We start from the raw sequence: 19,775 nt of genomic DNA on the forward strand, positions 1-19,775 counted from the left end.
TCAGCGAACAGGCCATGAGTGTCACTCTCCTCCAATTGGTCTCTTATACTCCAGGGAAGTCGGCCGAATGCCTGGTTTCCCAGCAGGTTAGTGGTATACCCGGTATCCAACAAGAAGTGCACTGCTCGACCTTCGATTTTTCCCAGAAGGAAGTAACTGGTAGAGGGGGGCATTCTAGCAGGTGTGCTTTAGCAGGTTCCTTGTGCTCGAAAGGAGCTGCCTGAGGCCATCTCGTTCGTGCAAGTAAAGAACGTGCATGGGCAAATCTCTTTGGATGACGGGGGGCTGTCCTCTGAGGGACAGGGCGCCAAGGTACCTGAGAGAAAGGCTTAGTGCTTACTTCAGAAGGACTCTTGCCTGACTCTTCTAAGTATAGTAGTTGGAATATGTTCTGGGTAGCCGTAAGGGCTGCTTGAGGTGAAGTTCTGGGTCGGCCTGATTATCTCGGGTAGGTTCATCCGGATGAGGTCTTGGGTGAATTGGCATTTCATTTTTTCCTGGTTTTCGCAGGGGTCTTATTGCAGCTAGTAGTGGATGCTACTGCTGCGCACTTTTTTCATAAAATGACACCTTTTTATTTGATGTCCCATGCCTCCACATCCCCAACTAATGGCAAGCTTACTTTCTGGAAGCTCAGTTGGCCTGCTTTGCAGCTGTTTGACCTGTTCCGCCAGCTGCTTTACTGCGGATAGCAATACTTTCAGGGTACCTGTTTGACACAGCGTACTGCACCATGTTTCGTATTAGCCTCTGATTCGTCTATTTGTTCCACCATAGTTCGAACAGCTCTGCTTAAGGTCGGTTTCTTTTCAGATTTAATCTGAAGAAATTCTTTTCCAGCCCGTACTGCATCCGCGAAAGCCCCTTTGGGTACCGCTGAAAGGTGCCGTTGTAGGGCGGAGTGGTTTAGGGAATTTGAGAAGTACTTTTTTGCCATGTCATGTTGCTTATGAACGGTTTGGGCAGCTCAGCGTTGGCTATTTGGATTAGCCATTCAATTTCCGTCGCGGGTTCCTGGGAGGAAGTTTGGGTTTTTTTTTCAAACTGCTCAACTCCGCTCGGGCTTGTCGGGGAGATAGTCCAAATCGAGCTCGGATGGTTTCAAATATGGCTGCCACCTCGACTGCCCTTTTACAGGACTTTGCCTCTCCTTTCATAGCCTCTCTGAGATGCAGTGTGTTGGCCTCCTCGGTTCATCTATTTGCAGCTGCAATACCTCTAAATCTGGTAATAAAGTATTCTGGGTCTCTGACGCCATTATACTCGGGCGTTTTGAACTGGGTGGCCGGTTCCGGGTTCTGACTTAATCTGATAAGTTTTCCAATGGTGTCAGCTAGTCGGTCCATGTTTTGGTTTACACTCCTTGCCTTCCTTTGAAACATGGCTTTGAGCTTCTCTCCGAGTAAGGGTATCGTTGTAGACAATCGTGGCCTGACTCGAAGTCCTTAAGCTTTTTTGGCAGTATCGAGCGTCTCATAAAGTGGGGGATGGTTGGAGTAGTGCCAATCATCAACTTTTCTCTGAAGTGCTGGATAACCTGCATATTCTAAAACATCAGGTCTCTCTATGAATGTGGGGGATAGCTGTACAGCCATCTTAGCCAGATTTGGAACACCCGGTGTTTGCCGTACTATTCCGGTTTTCCTGTGCTGAGGCTGCTTTTGCAGCCTCTGATCAACCAACTGATCAACCAAACAATTACAGACCGATTTCTTTCACTAATATACCATGCAAAATACTTGAACATATTTTACTACATCATCTTAATATAATACTTGACAAAGTCTTGTACAATCGACAACATGGTTTCAGAAAGAGTTTGTCTTGTGAAACCCAACTATGTGGAACTTATCAGGAAATAGCCAAGCATATAGACAAAGACAATACGGTTCACGTCCTAGTTTTAGACTTTGCAAAGGCCTTCGATAAAGTTCCCCGCAAACTTCTAATGCAAAAAATATCAAGGCTTCCGGACATAAGAAACCAAATATTGATGTGGATTCATGATTTTCTCTTGAACCGTAAACAAAAAGTAAGGATCAAGAGTATACTATCCAATGAACTAGCCGTAACCTCAGGTGTACCACAAGGTTCTGTTCTCGAACCAATCTTGTTTCTAATAAACATCAATGACCTTCCAAAGGCAACTGTATATCCGGTCTGTTTGCTGATGATGCCCTATTTTTCTAGCCGGTCAACAAAGATAAAAAAAACAATTATTTCAAACTAATATAAACTCTTTATAAGACTGAGCTCAGACACAGTGTATGTCATTTAATGTTACTAAGTGTTCTGTGTTAGCTTTTAACCCCACTCATTCCTCTCTACACGCTGATCACCTACTTAATGACACCACTCTTGAAGTAGTTCAAGAGAGAAAATATTTAGGATGGTATTACAATCCAATTTGAAGTTCAACAACCATATAGAGTCCAAGGTCTTGAGAGCTAATCGTCAGCTAGGCATGCTCAAGCGTGCTCTTCATGCTGCTCCTGAAAAAGCGTGTCTTCTGGCTTGCACTAGTTTCTGCAAACCGCATCTAGAATATGCTGCAGCAGTTTGGAATACTTCACTTGAATATTTTAAAAATGACTTTGAAATGGTGCAGCACGACGCAATAAAATTCATAAGTCAGATGAAAGGTAGGGAAACCATTACTGAAGCTCATAATAACTTGCAACTAAATACACTTGCTGACAGACGTACCAAGATCAGACACGCACTATTAATGAGAATTCTATCAAAAGAAGAGAATCATACATCTCTGTCTAGTGCATACGACGAGTTGATGAATGTCAAACCGGACAGCATGCCAAACACTAGAGCAGCTACAAGAGGAGATCCACGAACAATGTAAGCAAAAACATTGGTATATCACAACAGCTTCCTACCGAGAGCAGTTTGTGAACTAAAAACCAAGCTAACAAATGACAGTTAACACATGTACATAACACAGCTAACTTAAAATTAACCAATAATAACCTAGAACAGTATAATACATTATAAATTATGACATTCTATTGTTTTTTCTCCTAGTTGCATAATGAGGCAAAAATTTTGATATACAAATGTTGTATACAAATATACTCTAGTGCCATACCTGCCAACTCTCACGCATTGGGCGTGAGACTCACGCAATCACCCCAAAGAAAAAATGAAAATGCGTGAGAAATGCATGAGATTTTTGCCCCAATTTCCACAATTTTGTATATACTATCATTGATACATCAATTGCCCCAAGACCAAATCTCACGCATTGCCCCACTCTTGGGTAGGCAGGTCTGCCTAGTGCGTACTAATGAAGAAGAGGTAAAGAGGTGTACCACTTGGTCTACTTTGGCACTCACAACTCATCACAGGTAATGCTGAGTCATTGACTAAAGCATGTAGTACGCTAATACAACCATATATATTTAATCACACTTGGTAAGATCAGCCAGCTTGTACTAGATCTCACATAGTAGTGCTTGCAAGTGCAGTAAGTCGCTATATTAGCGAGAGGCAAGCGCAGAACTTCACTAGAATACAGTGTGGTACAACAGCGATACAACATAACAAAAACATAGCAATATATTATAACGAACAGATAACGATGATGAAATAAGAAATAACAACACAACATACACATATAAAATATTTGCAGAAATTACATAAGGCCACGTAAGTTTGCTTGGAATTTTTGCAAATATTTACACTTCCGGTCGCGTAACTTGTTTAAACAACTACTGTTTGACTCACGACAACCCAATGTGACCTGTGGGTGTTATTTTTGCGCACGTATTACGTCTCTTTTTTATCGTCATTGCTGAACATCGAGATTTCAGGCTACGCAAAAAGGGTTAAGGTCTCATAAACAGTTCCCTTTGGATCTTCTTTGTACCGTCGTAAATGAGGCCGCAGAATTATAAACTTTCCTTCCTATTTTTAATTTACGGTTATGTTTCATGCTATATATCATCTTTTTATTAAACTATGTTTTGGTAGGAAGTCAAATGGAATGTTTGCTTATTAAATTGCTTTTATTAACCGATAGTATTCGCGTGGCATAGTAATGTTTTTTCTAGTACGCAAATTATAAACGAAAAATTGTACTGTCAGCAGGCTATTTGAATAAATTTAATATCTTTAATACCGATGTGTTGTTTTTATAACATCATTTGCTTTCAAGTTGGATATGAGTAATCAGAGATTTTTTTATACCTATCGTTTACTGCAGTAAAAGTTTTTTAATAGCCCTGTTCCTTGTTTTTAGGTTCCGGTTTCATTCCGTCAATTTTTTAATTGATATGATAGCGTGGTAATGCCAGTCATCATTTGAGTTTTGGATTCTTCGAACCCGAATACTGATATTCCTTCTGGCTATGAAATCATCGCTATTAGTTGTTTAGTACATTCGTTGATTCCTAAAACGTACTCTTGTAAGATTTGCTTGCTAGACTATATATCATCTTGCAGCTAGTGTGTAAGGATTTATTTTAATGGCCACTTGATCACAACAGACTTGATTTAGGCCATTAGTTGGTCCAATAATGTTAAGCGTGGCATCCAATGTAGGGTTTAATACCCTTTTAGGTACGTTCATGTTTTCATCTAAAAATGCATACTCAAGCAAAATTGCATTACTTCGATTTGCTCAGAATTGGCAAACACAAAATATACACGTAGTTTTTTTCATGGCTATTATTGACAGACTAATGAACTTTTTGTTACTTTATTTGGCAAATTATCTGTGTGACTAGGCTACAATTGTACCTTAGCCAAATTGGTGTAATATATATGAAATGCATTAATAACAGATCCTTAACTTGCTTATTAGTTTATAGCTCTATTGATGATATGTATGCAGTTTTTTATGTGCACAAAGTGCTTTGTTTAAAATGTCAAAGTTCTGTTATTTTAGAAGTGAGTGTTTTCAGCCGGAACAATATCACTGGGAAGCTCTTGGAGCAAGCATAAATACTCATATCAGACCTGCCAATTTTTGGAACAAATAAAATATGACAGAACAAGTGCAAACCAATGGTGCTGAACCGGTGGACTGTGAGCAAACACAAAAAGTGTTTGATTTAGGGAGTGTGCACTGCTGCTTTGAGAAAGCTTGCTTGGAAACAGGCGAGGTGCATCTGGCAAACTACTGCAATGCTTGGCGTGAACTGAACAAGTAAGTAGAGTTGTCTTGACTTGTTCCCTCATAAATGTATTCTAGGCACGCATTGCCAAGCATACACATAGCTAGATATGAACATCGCTAAATGTATACATAGCTAAACAGAGACATCACTAGCCATAAATATCCTTAGACATAGACATGGCTCAACAAAGACCTAGTGAGAGCTAGATATAGCTAAAATAGACATATAAAGACATATAGATTGGCATAGACATAGCTAGACGTGGGCATTTTTAGGCATAGCTAGACATGAAAAGATCAAATGTAGACTAATTTAATAATGCAGTTGTTCCCATAAACGTCAGAGAATGTTGTTTAGAGGCCTTGCGGTTTTTTAGTTTGCTTTAATTTTTTCTTACCTGTGTGTTTGTTGCAGTTGTTATGGGTAGTAGTCACTTGTAGTTAATGGTAGTTGTTATGGGTAGTAGTCACTTGTAGCTAATGATAGTTGTTATGGGTAGTAGTTACTTGTAGCTAATGGTAGTTGTTATGGGTAGTAGTCACTTGTAGTTAATGATAGTTGTTATGGGTAGTAGTCACTTGTAGCTAATGGTAGTTGTTATGGGTAGTAGTCACTTGTAGCTAATGATAGTTGTTATGGGTAGTAGTCACTTGTAGCCAATGATAGTTGTTATGGGTAGTAGTCACTTGTAGTTAATGATAGTTGTTATGGGTAGTAGTCACTTGTAGTTAATGATAGTTGTTATGGGTAGTAGTCACTTGTAGTTAATGATAGTTGTTATGGGTAGTAGTCACTTGTAGCTAATGATAGTTGTTATGGGTAGTAGTCACTTGTAGCCAATGATAGTTGTTATGGGTAGTAGTCACTTGTAGCCAATGATAGTTGTTATGGGTAGTAGTCACTTGTAGCCAATGATAGTTGTTATGGGTAGTAGTCACTTGTAGCTAATGGTAGTTGTTATGGGTAGTAGTCACTTGTAGCTAATGATAGTTGTTATGGGTAGTAGTCACTTGTAGCCAATGATAGTTGTTATGGGTAGTAGTCACTTGTAGCTAATGGTAGTTGTTATGGGTAGTAGTCACTTGTAGCTAATGATAGTTGTTATGGGTAGTAGTCACTTGTAGCTAATGATAGTTGTTATGGGTAGTAGTCACTTGTAGCTAATGATAGTTGTTATGGGTAGTAGTTACTTGTAGCCAATGATAGTTGTTATGGGTAGTAGTCACTTGTAGCCAATGATAGTTGTTATGGGTAGTAGTCACTTGTAGCTAATGATAGTTGTTATGGGTAGTAGTCACTTGTAGCTAATGATAGTTGTTATGGGTAGTAGTCACTTGTAGCTAATGGTAGTTGTTATGGGTAGTAGTCACTTGTAGCTAATGATAGTTGTTATGGGTAGTAGTCACTTGTAGTTAATGATAGTTGTTATGGGTAGTAGTCACTTGTAGCTAATGATAGTTGTTACGGGTAGTAGTCACTTGTAGTTAATGATAGTTGTTATGGGTAGTAGTCACTTGTAGTTAATGGTAGTTGTTATGGGTAGTAGTCACTTGTAGCTAATGATAGTTGTTATGGGTAGTAGTCACTTGTAGTTAATGATAGTTGTTATGGGTAGTAGTTACTTGTAGCCAATGATAGTTGTTATGGGTAGTAGTCACTTGTAGTTAATGATAGTTGTTATGGTTAGTAGTCACTTGTAGCCAATGATAGTTGTTATGGGTAGTAGTCACTTGTAGTTAATGATAGTTGTTATGGTTAGTAGTCACTTGTAGCCAATGATAGTTGTTATGGGTAGTAGTCACTTGTAGCCAATGATAGTTGTTATGGGTAGTAGTCACTTGTAGTTAATGATAGTTGTTATGGGTAGTAGTTACTTGTAGCCAATGATAGTTGTTATGGGTAGTAGTCACTTGTAGTTAATGATAGTTGTTATGGTTAGTAGTCACTTGTAGTTAATGATAGTTGTTATGGGTAGTAGTCATTTGTAGTTAGTGATAGTTGTTATGGGTAGTAGTTACTTGTAGCCAATGATAGTTGTTATGGTTAGTAGTCACTTGTAGCTAATGATAGTTATTATGGGTAGTAGTCACTTGTAGTTAATGGTAGTTGTTATGGGTAGTAGTCACTTGTAGTTAATGGTAGTTGTTATGGGTAGTAGTCACTTGTAGTTAATGATAGTTGTTATGGGTAGTAGTCACTTGTAGTTAATGATAGTTGTTATGGGTAGTAGTCACTTGTAGCCAATGATAGTTGTTATGGGTAGTAGTCACTTGTAGTTAATGATAGTTGTTATGGTTAGTAGTCACTTGTAGCCAATGATAGTTGTTATGGGTAGTAGTTACTTGTAGCTAATGGTAGTTGTTATGGGTAGTAGTCACTTGTAGCCAATGATAGTTGTTATGGGTAGTAGTCACTTGTAGCTAATGATAGTTGTTATGGGTAGTAGTCACTTGTAGCTAATGATAGTTGTTATGGGTAGTAGTCATTTGTAGTTAATGATAGTTGTTATGGTTAGTAGTCACTTGTAGCTAATGATAGTTGTTATGGGTAGTAGTTACTTGTAGCTAATGGTAGTTGTTATGGGTAGTAGTCACTTGTAGTTAATGATAGTTGTTATGGGTAGTAGTCACTTGTAGCTAATGATAGTTGTTATGGGTAATAGTCACTTGTAGCTAATGGTAGTTGTTATGGGTAGTAGTCACTTGTAGCTAATGATAGTTGTTATGGGTAGTAGTCACTTGTAGCTAATGATAGTTGTTATGGGTAGTAGTTACTTGTAGCTAATGATAGTTGTTATGGGTAGTAGTTACTTGTAGCCAATGATAGTTGTTATGGGTAGTAGTCACTTGTAGTTAATGATAGTTGTTATGGGTAGTAGTCATTTGTAGTTAATGATAGTTGTTATGGGTAGTAGTCACTTGTAGTTAATGACAGTTGTTATGGGTAGTAGTTACTTGTAGTTAATGGTAGTTGTTGTGGATAGTAGTCACTTGTAGCCAATGATAGTTGTTATGGGTAGTAGTCACTTGTAGCTAATGATAGTTGTTATGGGTAGTAGTCACTTGTAGCTAATGATAGTTGTTATGGGTAGTAGTCACTTGTAGCCAATGATAGTTGTTATGGGTAGTAGTCACTTGTAGCTATTGATAGTTGTTATGGGTAGTAGTCACTTGTAGTTAATGATAGTTGTTATGGGTAGTAGTCACTTGTAGCTAATGATAGTTGTTATGGGTAGTAGTCACTTGTAGCCAATGATAGTTGTTATGGGTAGTAGTCACTTGTAGCCAATGATAGTTGTTATGGGTAGTAGTCACTTGTAGCTAATGATAGTTGTTATGGGTAGTAGTTACTTGTAGTTAATGGTAGTTGTTGTGGATAGTAGTCACTTGTAGCCAATGATAGTTGTTATGGGTAGTAGTCACTTGTAGCTAATGATAGTTGTTATGGGTAGTAGTCACTTGTAGCTATTGATAGTTGTTATGGGTAGTAGTCACTTGTAGCCAATGATAGTTGTTATGGGTAGTAGTCACTTGTAGTTAATGACAGTTGTTATGGGTAGTAGTTACTTGTAGTTAATGGTAGTTGTTGTGGATAGTAGTCACTTGTAGCCAATGATAGTTGTTATGGGTAGTAGTCACTTGTAGCTAATGATAGTTGTTATGGGTAGTAGTCACTTGTAGCTAATGATAGTTGTTATGGGTAGTAGTCACTTGTAGCCAATGATAGTTGTTATGGGTAGTAGTCACTTGTAGCCAATGATAGTTGTTATGGGTAGTAGTCACTTGTAGCCAATGATAGTTGTTATGGGTAGTAGTCACTTGTAGCTAATGGTAGTTGTTATGGGTAGTAGTCACTTGTAGCTAATGATAGTTGTTATGGGTAGTAGTCACTTGTAGCCAATGATAGTTGTTATGGGTAGTAGTCACTTGTAGCTAATGGTAGTTGTTATGGGTAGTAGTTACTTGTAGCTAATGATAGTTGTTATGGGTAGTAGTCACTTGTAGCCAATGATAGTTGTTATGGGTAGTAGTCACTTGTAGCTATTGATAGTTGTTATGGGTAGTAGTCACTTGTAGTTAATGATAGTTGTTATGGGTAGTAGTCACTTGTAGTTAATGATAGTTGTTATGGGTAGTAGTCACTTGTAGTTAATGATAGTTGTTATGGGTAGTAGTCACTTGTAGTTAATGATAGTTGTTATGGGTAGTAGTCACTTGTAGCCAATGATAGTTGTTATGGGTAGTAGTCACTTGTAGCCAATGATAGTTGTTATGGGTAGTAGTTACTTGTAGCTAATGATAGTTGTTACGGGTAGTAGTCACTTGTAGTTAATGATAGTTGTTATGGGTAGTAGTCATTTGTAGTTAATGATAGTTGTTATGGGTAGTAGTCACTTGTAGTTAATGACAGTTGTTATGGGTAGTAGTTACTTGTAGCTAATGATAGTTGTTATGGGTAGTAGTTACTTGTAGTTAATGGTAGTTGTTGTGGATAGTAGTCACTTGTAGCCAATGATAGTTGTTATGGGTAGTAGTCACTTGTAGCTAATGATAGTTGTTATGGGTAGTAGTCACTTGTAGCCAATGATAGTTGTTATGGGTAGTAGTCACTTGTAGTTAATGATAGTTGTTATGGGTAGTAGTCACTTGTAGCTAATGATAGTTGTTATGGGTAGTAGTCACTTGTAGCTAATGATAGTTGTTATGGGTAGTAGTCACTTGTAGCTAATGATAGTTGTTATGGGTAGTAGTCACTTGTAGTTAATGATAGTTGTTATGAGTAGTAGTCACTTGTAGTTAATGATAGTTGTTATGGGTAGTAGTTACTTGTAGCTAATGATAGTTGTTATGGGTAGTAGTCACTTGTAGTTAATGATAGTTGTTATGGGTAGTAGTCACTTGTAGCTAATGATAGTTGTTATGGGTAGTAATCACTTGTAGCTAATGATAGTTGTTATGGGTAGTAGTCACTTGTAGCTAATGATAGTTGTTATGGGTAGTAGTCACTTGTAGCTAATGATAGTTGTTATGGGTAGTAGTCACTTGTAGCTAATGATAGTTGTTATGGGTAGTAGTCACTTGTAGTTAATGATAGTTGTTATGGGTAGTAGTTACTTGTAGTTATTGATAGTTGTTATGGGTAGTAGTCACTTGTAGTTAATGGTAGTTGTTATGGGTAGTAGTCACTTGTAGCTAATGATAGTTGTTATGGGTAGTAGTTACTTGTAGTTAATGGTATAGTCAAGTGGGGTAAGTGCACCATTGGGGCAAGTGCACCAGCTGTTGATATTTTATCAGCCAATCCCTGCATAGCTGTCTATGAGTTGCAGGACTATTACCCATGATCCTCCTCAGGAAGCTATAGTCCCTGCATTCTGGATTTCAAATTTTTTGTGAAGTGAGCAACAAAAACGTAAATGCACTATTTAAGTAGTTGGCTTTAAATTTAGAGCTGTTCACTGATAATTTTATAACTTTCATTTTAGTGGATATTTGTTTTGGCTAACTATTGAGTGCAACTGGTGTCTGTCCATAGAATACTTTTTTTCTTGTTTTAATCCAAACAAATAATTTTGTATTATTTTAACTGGGGTGGTGCACTTGCCCCTGATAATTTTAGAGACAGGGGCAAGTGCACCTATGTAGTACACATTAACATTAACCTATGTGCACCTTAATATATAACAAGGGCAGGGCAAGTGCACCACCCGGCAAACATGTAGTTCTCCATCAAACGAGACAGTTCAATCTCATTTCAAGTTCTCCAATCTCTATAGTCTTTTTTGTTATACTTTTGAGTTAGTCTAGGTCAAATTTGTGGTTCACTTGAGTAAAACTGGTCACTTGAATTGCAATGGTATAGAATTGCTAATTTTTAAAATTTTAATGTTCAATACGATCAACATTTCAGTGGTGCGGTACAAGCTCAAAAAAACTTTTTTTTTCATTTCTATTGAATTTTATATAATTTCAATATCAGCAATTTGGTGCATTTGCCTCTGTTTATCAACCAATGCATAACAATGGCAAAGAAGGCTAGGTGGTGCGCTTACCCCTGTATATGGGGTAAATGCACCACCTAGACACACATTTTTTAGCGCTTCATATAAAGCAATGATATTTAACTAACAGTCTTTTAGTGCTGATATTCTTGCTCAGAACATTCTGGAGTTTCACAATGACAAATATTAGACTCAAATATTTAGTTAAAGCAAAGCAGTAAGACTGAGAAATTGAATTACCCCTATTCGATGGTGTACTTACCCCACTTGACCCTAGTTGTTGTGGATAGTAGTCACTTGTAGCTAATGATAGTTGTTATGGGTAGTAGTCACTTGTAGCTAATGATAGTTGTTATGGGTAGTAGTCACTTGTAGTTAATGATAGTTGTTATGAGTAGTAGTCACTTGTAGTTAATGATAGTTGTTATGGGTAGTAGTTACTTGTAGCTAATGATAGTTGTTATGGGTAGTAGTCACTTGTAGTTAATGATAGTTGTTATGGGTAGTAGTCACTTGTAGCTAATGATAGTTGTTATGGGTAGTAATCACTTGTAGCTAATGATAGTTGTTATGGGTAGTAGTCACTTGTAGCTAATGATAGTTGTTATGGGTAGTAGTCACTTGTAGCTAATGATAGTTGTTATGGGTAGTAATTACTTGTAGCTAATGATAGTTGTTATGGGTAGTAGTTACTTGTAGCTAATGATAGTTGTTATGGTTAGTAGTCACTTGTAGTTAATGATAGTTGTTATGGGTAGTAGTCACTTGTAGCTAATGATAGTTGTTATGGGTAGTATTCACTTGTAGTTAATGATAGTTGTTATGGGTAGTAGTCACTGGTAGCCAATGATAGTTGTTATGGGTAGTAGTCACTGGTAGCCAATGATAGTTGTTATGGGTAGTAGTCACTTGTAGCCAATGATAGTTGTTCTGGTGCTGGAAAAAATTAAATTCTGACGAAAACAGCAAAAACCAAATTAGCAACTTCAATCAACAATTTTTACATATGTGAAATTTTATATTCAAGTGCTCAAAAAAGACACAATGGTTTGGCATTAATGTACTATGTAATTGACAAATGTCATTTAAAGCGTCCTAATTACTCCCACCCTGCTTCTCAAGAATGTGAGAGCCATGCTCTTTTGTTAACTTATGTTCCGGAAGTTTCTAACCGTGGCATTAAGGACATTCATTTGTTAGTTGATATAATTGTCATACCATACGGTATGACATATTTGGCTGCACATATTTCATAATAATTAATGAACAATGTTTGTCTGTGAAATAATTGCAGGTTTCTAAACACTCTTGGAACACTCTTCACTTTTGTAACTCATGATGTCGCAGAAAAGGTTGACATATTGGAAACGTATTTAAAATCAGACCCTGAGAATTACCAAACTATCAACAGCATGCTCAAGTTTGAAGTAGACAATAAAATCACCAAGACAAAGGTACTCTTTATAATATATTCCGTTACAATTATACTCCAGAGTGTTTTATCTAGCTTTTTTCCAGCAAACCTTACTTTCTGGATTTCTTTTGAGACATTTGTTAGCCAGATATCTTTTAGTAACCATAGCTAGACATCCATTAGTAGCCATAACCAGATATCTGTTAGTAACCATAACCAGATATCTACTAGTAACCATAACCAGATATCTACTAGTAACCATAACCAGGTATCTATTAGTAACATAGCCAGATATCTACTAATAACATAGGCAGATGTTTAATAGTAGCATAGCCAGATATCCATTAGTAGCCATAGCCAGAAATCCACTAGTAGCCATAGCCAGATATCTACTAGTAACCTTAGCCAGATATCTATTAGTAATCACATGCTTGTTTATGATCACTAGTGTTGATTTCTACCAGCACATTAAATATTTTTATTTCAGAAACCATCTGCTAGTAGAACATTATTGCGGTTGCACAGAGCTTTAGTTTACATATTAACGCTCTTCGAGAACCTATCTGCTGCAAAGGCTGATGCCAAGTGAGTTCTCTTACATGTCTTTCATCCATCATTTCTCTTTAATTTCATTCAGTCTGGTTTAGACATTTTCTATGCAAAACCTTCTTAGCATTGCATTTGAATTCCTTATGCCTGTCGGTAGGTATCTGACTATCTGTTGTAGCTGTAAAAGAATTACTGTAGGTTTTTATTAAAATCTTGTAGTGAATTCGTCTTTAAATGTTTACTTGCTATAAAATTTGCATTACAATTATTTGGTATCAAAAGGTTCACCATGTCTTACTCTGTTGTGTTGTGGGTATAAATTATGTGGAAATGTGATTACAAGCTCTTAAAAGCTCAAAACCGAACAGTTAATCGCAGCCATCATGAAACATCGTGCGTTGAAATCCCTTTCTAAAACGGCTCAAATGGGACGTAGTGGAACACCGATGGCTTCTGTTTGCACTTTCATGCAATCTCATTCGTCGAAATATTTTCACAAATATACTTCATGCATTCCATAAGGCCATGTCTATTTTCCTTACCTTCTATTTCATCATCATTGTAATGCTGTCACTTAGAGCACTGATATCACAAAACCTACCGTAAAAATTCGTTTCATTTTTAACCTTAGCTCAAGAGAGGCATATCATCCTTTGATGAACATTATGAGCCTGTTGGTCACTTGTGATAGTCGCATGATCCCATGATCAGATTACAACTAGATGATTAGACCAAGCTGAAACGAACCTGTAAAGGAACGAGCATCTATATTTTATAAGGGCTTTCCGGTAGAACCCGAAGTGTTTGTCATAAACTAGTGCTATGAGACGTTTTATATTGAGCATTTTTTTGGCTTTTAATTTCATGTGATAACATCACTTTTCAAAATAATAACGAGTACGTGGTCGAAATAAAGGGGTTCCAAACTACGGAGTTTTCGTGATGGCTGCGATTAACTGTTCGTTTTTTGAGCTTTTAAGAGCTTGTAATCACATTTCCACATATTATGCACCTACAACACAGCAGAGTAAGACATGGTAAATCTTTTGATACCAAATAGCTGTAATAAGAATTTTGTTGCAAGCCAACCTTTAACACTGGGTAACCATATGCTCGATCTTAATCATATGTTCGATGGTAACCATATGTTCGATGGTAACCATATGTTCGATGGTAACCATATGTTCGATGGTAACCATATGTTCGATGGTAACCATATGTTCGATGGTAACCATATGTTCGATGGTAACCATATGTTCGATGGTAACCATATGTTCGATGGTAACCATATGTTCGATGGTAACCATATGTTCGATGGTAACCATATGTTCGATGGTAACCATATGTTCGATGGTAACCATATGTTCGATGGTAATCATATGTTCGATGGTAACCATATGTTCGATGGTAACCATATGTTCGATGGTAACCATATGTTCGATGGTAACCATATGTTCGATGGTAACCATATGTTCGATGGTAACCATATGTTCGATGGTAACCATATGTTCGATGGTAACCATATGTTCGATGGTAACCATATGTTCGATGGTAACCATATGTTCGATGGTAACCATATGCTGCTTCAATGAAAAATGTTTCATGAAATCTTCACTAGTATTTAATGATTATAGGCTATGATAACCACATATTTTGCCATATAGGAAACAAGCTCAGTCACTGCTAATACAGTAGACGCTCGTACAACATAAATAATCCGCTCCGATAATGATTACATTATGGGGGTTTTATATTATACGAACAATAAAATACATGTACATTGCAAGATCATCTCAAACTTTCCCATTTGGTCCTTCAAATAGGAAAAAAACTAAACCTAATTACTCAATTTAGTGACTGTACACACCTTTAGGAAAGTGCACACCTTCACTGTCAATTTAAATTTTTTTCACATTTTCTTAGACATTAGGGTCCATGCTCCAAAACATTAAAGATTTTGTGTATATCTACATGTATATATATAAATATGAAAGTATGTCTGTCCTTCTAGCTATAGCTATTATCAGAATAGAATACAATGCTGTGACACAACGTCATGCCTACCGGCATTGTTAACTAGCTTTACTGGAATTTTCCATTGGCAATGTGCCAGGCCAATAGCAAGCAACTTTCACTTCTTCTCATTGTTTATAAGACAAAACACTTTTCTCATGATATGTAGTTTGAAAGTTAGAATGGCAAATGTTGTTATATCTTAAATGCAAGTTAATTTTCTGTCCAAAAAGGCTTTTTTATTGCTCGGGCAATGTCGGGTAGCACAGCTAGTATATGTATATAGTACAGTGCACCCTCAGGACACGATTACCCTGATATATGACTTTTTCACCTTACAAAGTTGACTGTGATGATTTTTTCACTTCACCATACAAATTTCGTTTCACTATACGAATTCAAGAAAAATTTTTGCACAAGCTCAAATTTGGCAGTCGGTATGCTTATTACGTACGTCGAAATAACAAAGACGCCGAAATGCTGTTCACCAAAAACTTGTTCACCGAGCCTGAAAAAGACAGGATGGCCGATTTCTTTCAGTTCAGCATTTCTCGTGTGTGAAACTAATATTTTCCCTTTAAAACAAAAAGCAAAGTTTGAGTTGCAATCCCTTTAAACAGAAAATTAGCGGTCAAACAACTTCCATTAACCTGCTAACAAAAATTCACTTCATTACGAAAACAACATCGTTCGGGCTTTTTTGCCGAATTAGGTTAAAAAAGGTTTCGATGAGACCAACTAAAATGATATTGAAAAAGAAGTCAGAAACTAATAAGCGATAAAATTTTAGTGATAAATGTTGAAATTCAGTAAAATAGTTAAAAATAAATACTAAAAATTAGTTTCAAGTGTGTGTTTAGTAAGCTAAACTTATTTACGAGTAAAGTATGTTCAAAGTTTATGTTATGTGTACGTCTGTCTTGAAGATAAGAACTCTACGGTATGTACTGCTCAATGCAGCATTACATTTAATGCAGATCATAACCAATAAATACACTAATATAATAAAGTTACTGTAGGTAACTATAGTTACTAAGGTTAACATACTATTTTGTTACTGATTGATAATGTACAGTACTTTTACAAAATTTGATGATTTTTACCAGGGGTTGTTTGCATTATATAATTACTATGGTTTCTATGCCCCACCATACGATTTTTTCACCATACGATGTCAACCCCGAAACAGATTAAAATCGTATCGTGAGTGTGCCCTGTAAAACAAAAAGAAATATATTTACTATAGTAAAAGCGTGGTGTCTGTCTGTCCATTTGTCCTAAGCCAGGATTAGAGGTTAGGATAAAAGATTGTTTTAATGAGACTCCAACTCGTGACATTCAGACTGGTAGACTGACATTCTACCGTCTGCACCAATCGACCCCCAGTATTTCAATCAGTGTTTCTGAATAATTGTACACATACTTATTCTCTCTGTTTTATTGGCACTCCTGATGATCTCTCACAGCACGCTAGACTACAAGTGTATGAGTATTGATAATAGAAATACTCCCATACGCCATTCTCCCTTCCAGCGCAGCGAGAGAGAAAACAACAATTTTTAAGGCTAACTCTAAGATTCTTATTATTCAAATTGAATTTGAGGCTTGTACCGGTTTTACGCTTCATGTTATATGGACGTTTCTCATGTGATGCTTCATGTTATATGGAGTTTCTCATGTAGTGCGGCGCAAAATCTTTACATAAATTTCTTATATTAAATAGAATTTACGTAAAAGGAGGCGTCAAGTGTGCCGATAAAGCGCAGAGAATAAATAAGTCTACAACTATTCAGAAATCCCTAAAGGCAGTTGGTTGGTGCCGGTGTTAGAGTGTCGTCTGTCTACCAAGTTGAATGCGACAGATTGGAGTCTCGTTGAAAGAGATGTTTTATCCTAACCTCTATTTCTGGTTTCATACAGACAGACATCACATTTGTTATAGTAAAGATGTATTTTTGTTTTACTTTATTTTAGACATGCGGTTCTTTTTTTTGGGGTATAGGGAAAAGTGAAAAAGTGATTTAGTTTAATATTGAAGGTGTACGCACTCCTCCAAGGTGATTACATGTGTGAGTACCACAAACCAATAATACCACAGTTACTGTACACAACCAATAATACCACAGTTACTGTACACAACCAATAATACCACAGTTACTGTACACAACCAATAATACCATAGTTACTGTACACAACCAATAATACCACAGTTACTGTACACAACCAATAATACCACAGTTACTGTACACAACCAATAATACCACAGTTACTGTACACAACAAATAATACCATAGTTACTGTACACAACCGATAATACCACAGTTACTGTACACAACCAATAATGCCACAGTTACTCTACACAACCAATAATACCACAGTTACTGTACACAACCAATAATACCACAGTTACTGTACACAACCAATAATACCACAGCTACTGTACACAACCAATAATACCACAGGTACTGTACACACCCAATAATACCACAGTTACTGTGCAGTCATTAAATTAAAAAGTTTAGTTGAGCTTTTTCCTTTTAAATTAACCAAAAATGTGAGTTTGAGAATGTCTCTGAACAGATTAGGCAATTTAGGTGTATTTAACTGTTCGCGCAACGTAAAATCCCTAAAATGTAAAGGTTCCCTGAGTGGGGTATTTACGTATACTCTATATGTATATCCTGTCAATAGCAACATATTGTATTTTTTCAGGGTGTCAAGCATCTCACGGGAGGCTTATGACGCCACCCTTAGTAAGCATCATACATGGATTGTGCGCAAGGCTTGTAATCTAGCCATGTACTCGCTGCCTTTGCGTAGTGTCCTCCTGCACAGAATTGACTCTGAAGAAGGCGCTGAGGCTAGAATAGTAACCCATCTCACTAACATTTCATCCTCTGCCAGACGGGTCTATGATATCACTGAAGCACTTTACACTCAATTCAAACTGCATGACTTGCCCTAGATGACAGTTATATCAGCTTTTGGCATCTGCTGTGGTTCTATAACCTTGTCATGTTGTTTGCAGTTTATGCTAGGTTGAGATGACAGATCTGATTATTATATATTTACTCAATAGTTTTTTTAATATCATTTTGCAATATCTATGCACGGCTACGCAGTTTGCGCTCATACACAGCTTGATGTTATACATATGTGGCAGTTCATGCTGATGCACACAAATATATCATTCAATCATTTTCAGTAGTTGTAGTTATTTCCACTACTCAAGGCGAGATACATGGAGCGGCTCAGCAAAGTTTGAACAAGATGGGGTTTACACATGTGATATTTGTTGATGGCAGAACTGTATCTTGTTTGATGGTATTGCTTTGGTATCTTCATGAGAACCTTTGCTCTGTTATGCAGTATTGTGTGTGATGCAGGTTTACTATGCTGATTACCTATTTCACGTGCTATAAAACAGGTACATTTTCTTCAGTCCTTATGAGATGATAGTGTAGAGAGATGTTTTAAAATATAGAGCAGTAAGTTGAGAACGAAGTGTGGAAAGATTTGTCGCAATTGGAACCCTCCTGGTCATGTTATAAGGAGTTGTCTCGCCATTAAATGTTTTTGTGGGCTAAAAGGTCATTTATCCTGAGACTGTAGGGTTGGACCTAAAGATGTGAGTTATGACAGAAGTAGACAAGGAGGTAGCTGTAACAGCAACTACAAAAGGTATGGCAGTGGCATGCTAACAAACTTGGTTACAAATCACCAATACAATGACTACATTACAAATACTCTTTGTAGTGTATTCTGCCACAATTATGTTACAGAGCATGAACAAGAAAACTTACATTGATGCTCAAGATGCTAAAAACTAGGTCATTGGCTGGTGAGTTGGCATTCAGCCAAATTAAATGTTGCAATAAGACTCTCAAATTCTGTGACCTGTTGGCGAATCAAATGCATTATCTAGTTGCCTTTGAGTTGCTGATGAATATGTGCTACCCAAACTATTCCTTTCAGAATATATTCAGCCATACATTACACTGTATTGGTGATTATTATAAGTGAAGTCACACACCCTCTCTGTTTGTTGGACTCGCTGCTCACCAATTAGCTTCATGAGTGATTTTATCATAACTTATTGTCCGCTGCCATATTCTGAAAGATTTCTATTTATTTATTCTATTTATTTCAATTTCTATTTATTCAAGTTTTCTCGCGTTTTACCAATCATGCCAGTCAATTTTTTCAGTGTTACGTGAAATTATTCTTTTCATCCAGAACTTTGCAAATTTAATTTGCAAAGAGCCATCACAGAGTAAATGTGTCTTGATTTTGTTCAGGCACCATACTCACATAGCGCTGACGTTTGCCTGTCATCAAATATATTATAAGTCGACAGGGATAAAATGTAACCAAGATGGCTCATCTTTTGGGTGATCGTTACTTATCTATGGATAAACAATAATATCTGGCTCTTTTCCAGTAAATCTTATTTTCTGGGCTTCGTTTCGTGATATTTGTTAGCCAGATAACTACTAGCGACCATATTCAGTTATCTAATAGGAACCATAGCCAGATGTTTACTAGTAGCATAGGCAGATATCCATTAGTAGCCATAATCAGTTATCTACTAGGAGCCATAGCCAGGTATCTCCTAGTATCATAACCAGGTACTTCTTAGTAACCATAACCAGCTATCTACTAGTAA

The 19,775-nt window shown here is 36.9% G+C and overlaps 1 protein-coding gene across 1 annotated transcript; it reads left to right on the forward strand.

Moving 5' to 3' along the window:
• Nucleotides 1-4,904: 4,904 nt before the first annotated feature.
• LOC137401727 (ceramide-1-phosphate transfer protein-like) lies at nt 4,905-18,556 on the forward strand. Its single transcript, XM_068088186.1, has 4 exons — nt 4,905-5,161; nt 12,428-12,587; nt 13,035-13,132; nt 17,822-18,556. Exons 1-4 carry the CDS (start codon nt 4,998-5,000, stop codon nt 18,072-18,074), a joined length of 675 nt encoding a protein of 224 aa, XP_067944287.1. The 5' UTR covers nt 4,905-4,997; the 3' UTR covers nt 18,075-18,556.
• The last annotated feature ends 1,219 nt before the right edge of the window (nt 18,557-19,775 follow it).

This window comes from Watersipora subatra, chromosome 8 (assembly GCF_963576615.1).
Source record: "Watersipora subatra chromosome 8, tzWatSuba1.1, whole genome shotgun sequence".
In the NCBI taxonomy this organism is placed as follows: domain Eukaryota; kingdom Metazoa; phylum Bryozoa; class Gymnolaemata; order Cheilostomatida; family Watersiporidae; genus Watersipora; species Watersipora subatra.

Coding starts and splice junctions, on each gene's coding strand:
- LOC137401727 (XM_068088186.1), top strand. CDS start 4,998: ATGACAGAACAAGTGCAAACCAATGGTGCTGAACCGGTGGACTGTGAG. Junction 5,162..12,427: donor GCTTGGCGTGAACTGAACAA/GTAAGTAGAGTT, acceptor AAATAATTGCAG/GTTTCTAAACACTCTTGGAA. Junction 12,588..13,034: donor ATAAAATCACCAAGACAAAG/GTACTCTTTATA, acceptor TTTTTATTTCAG/AAACCATCTGCTAGTAGAAC.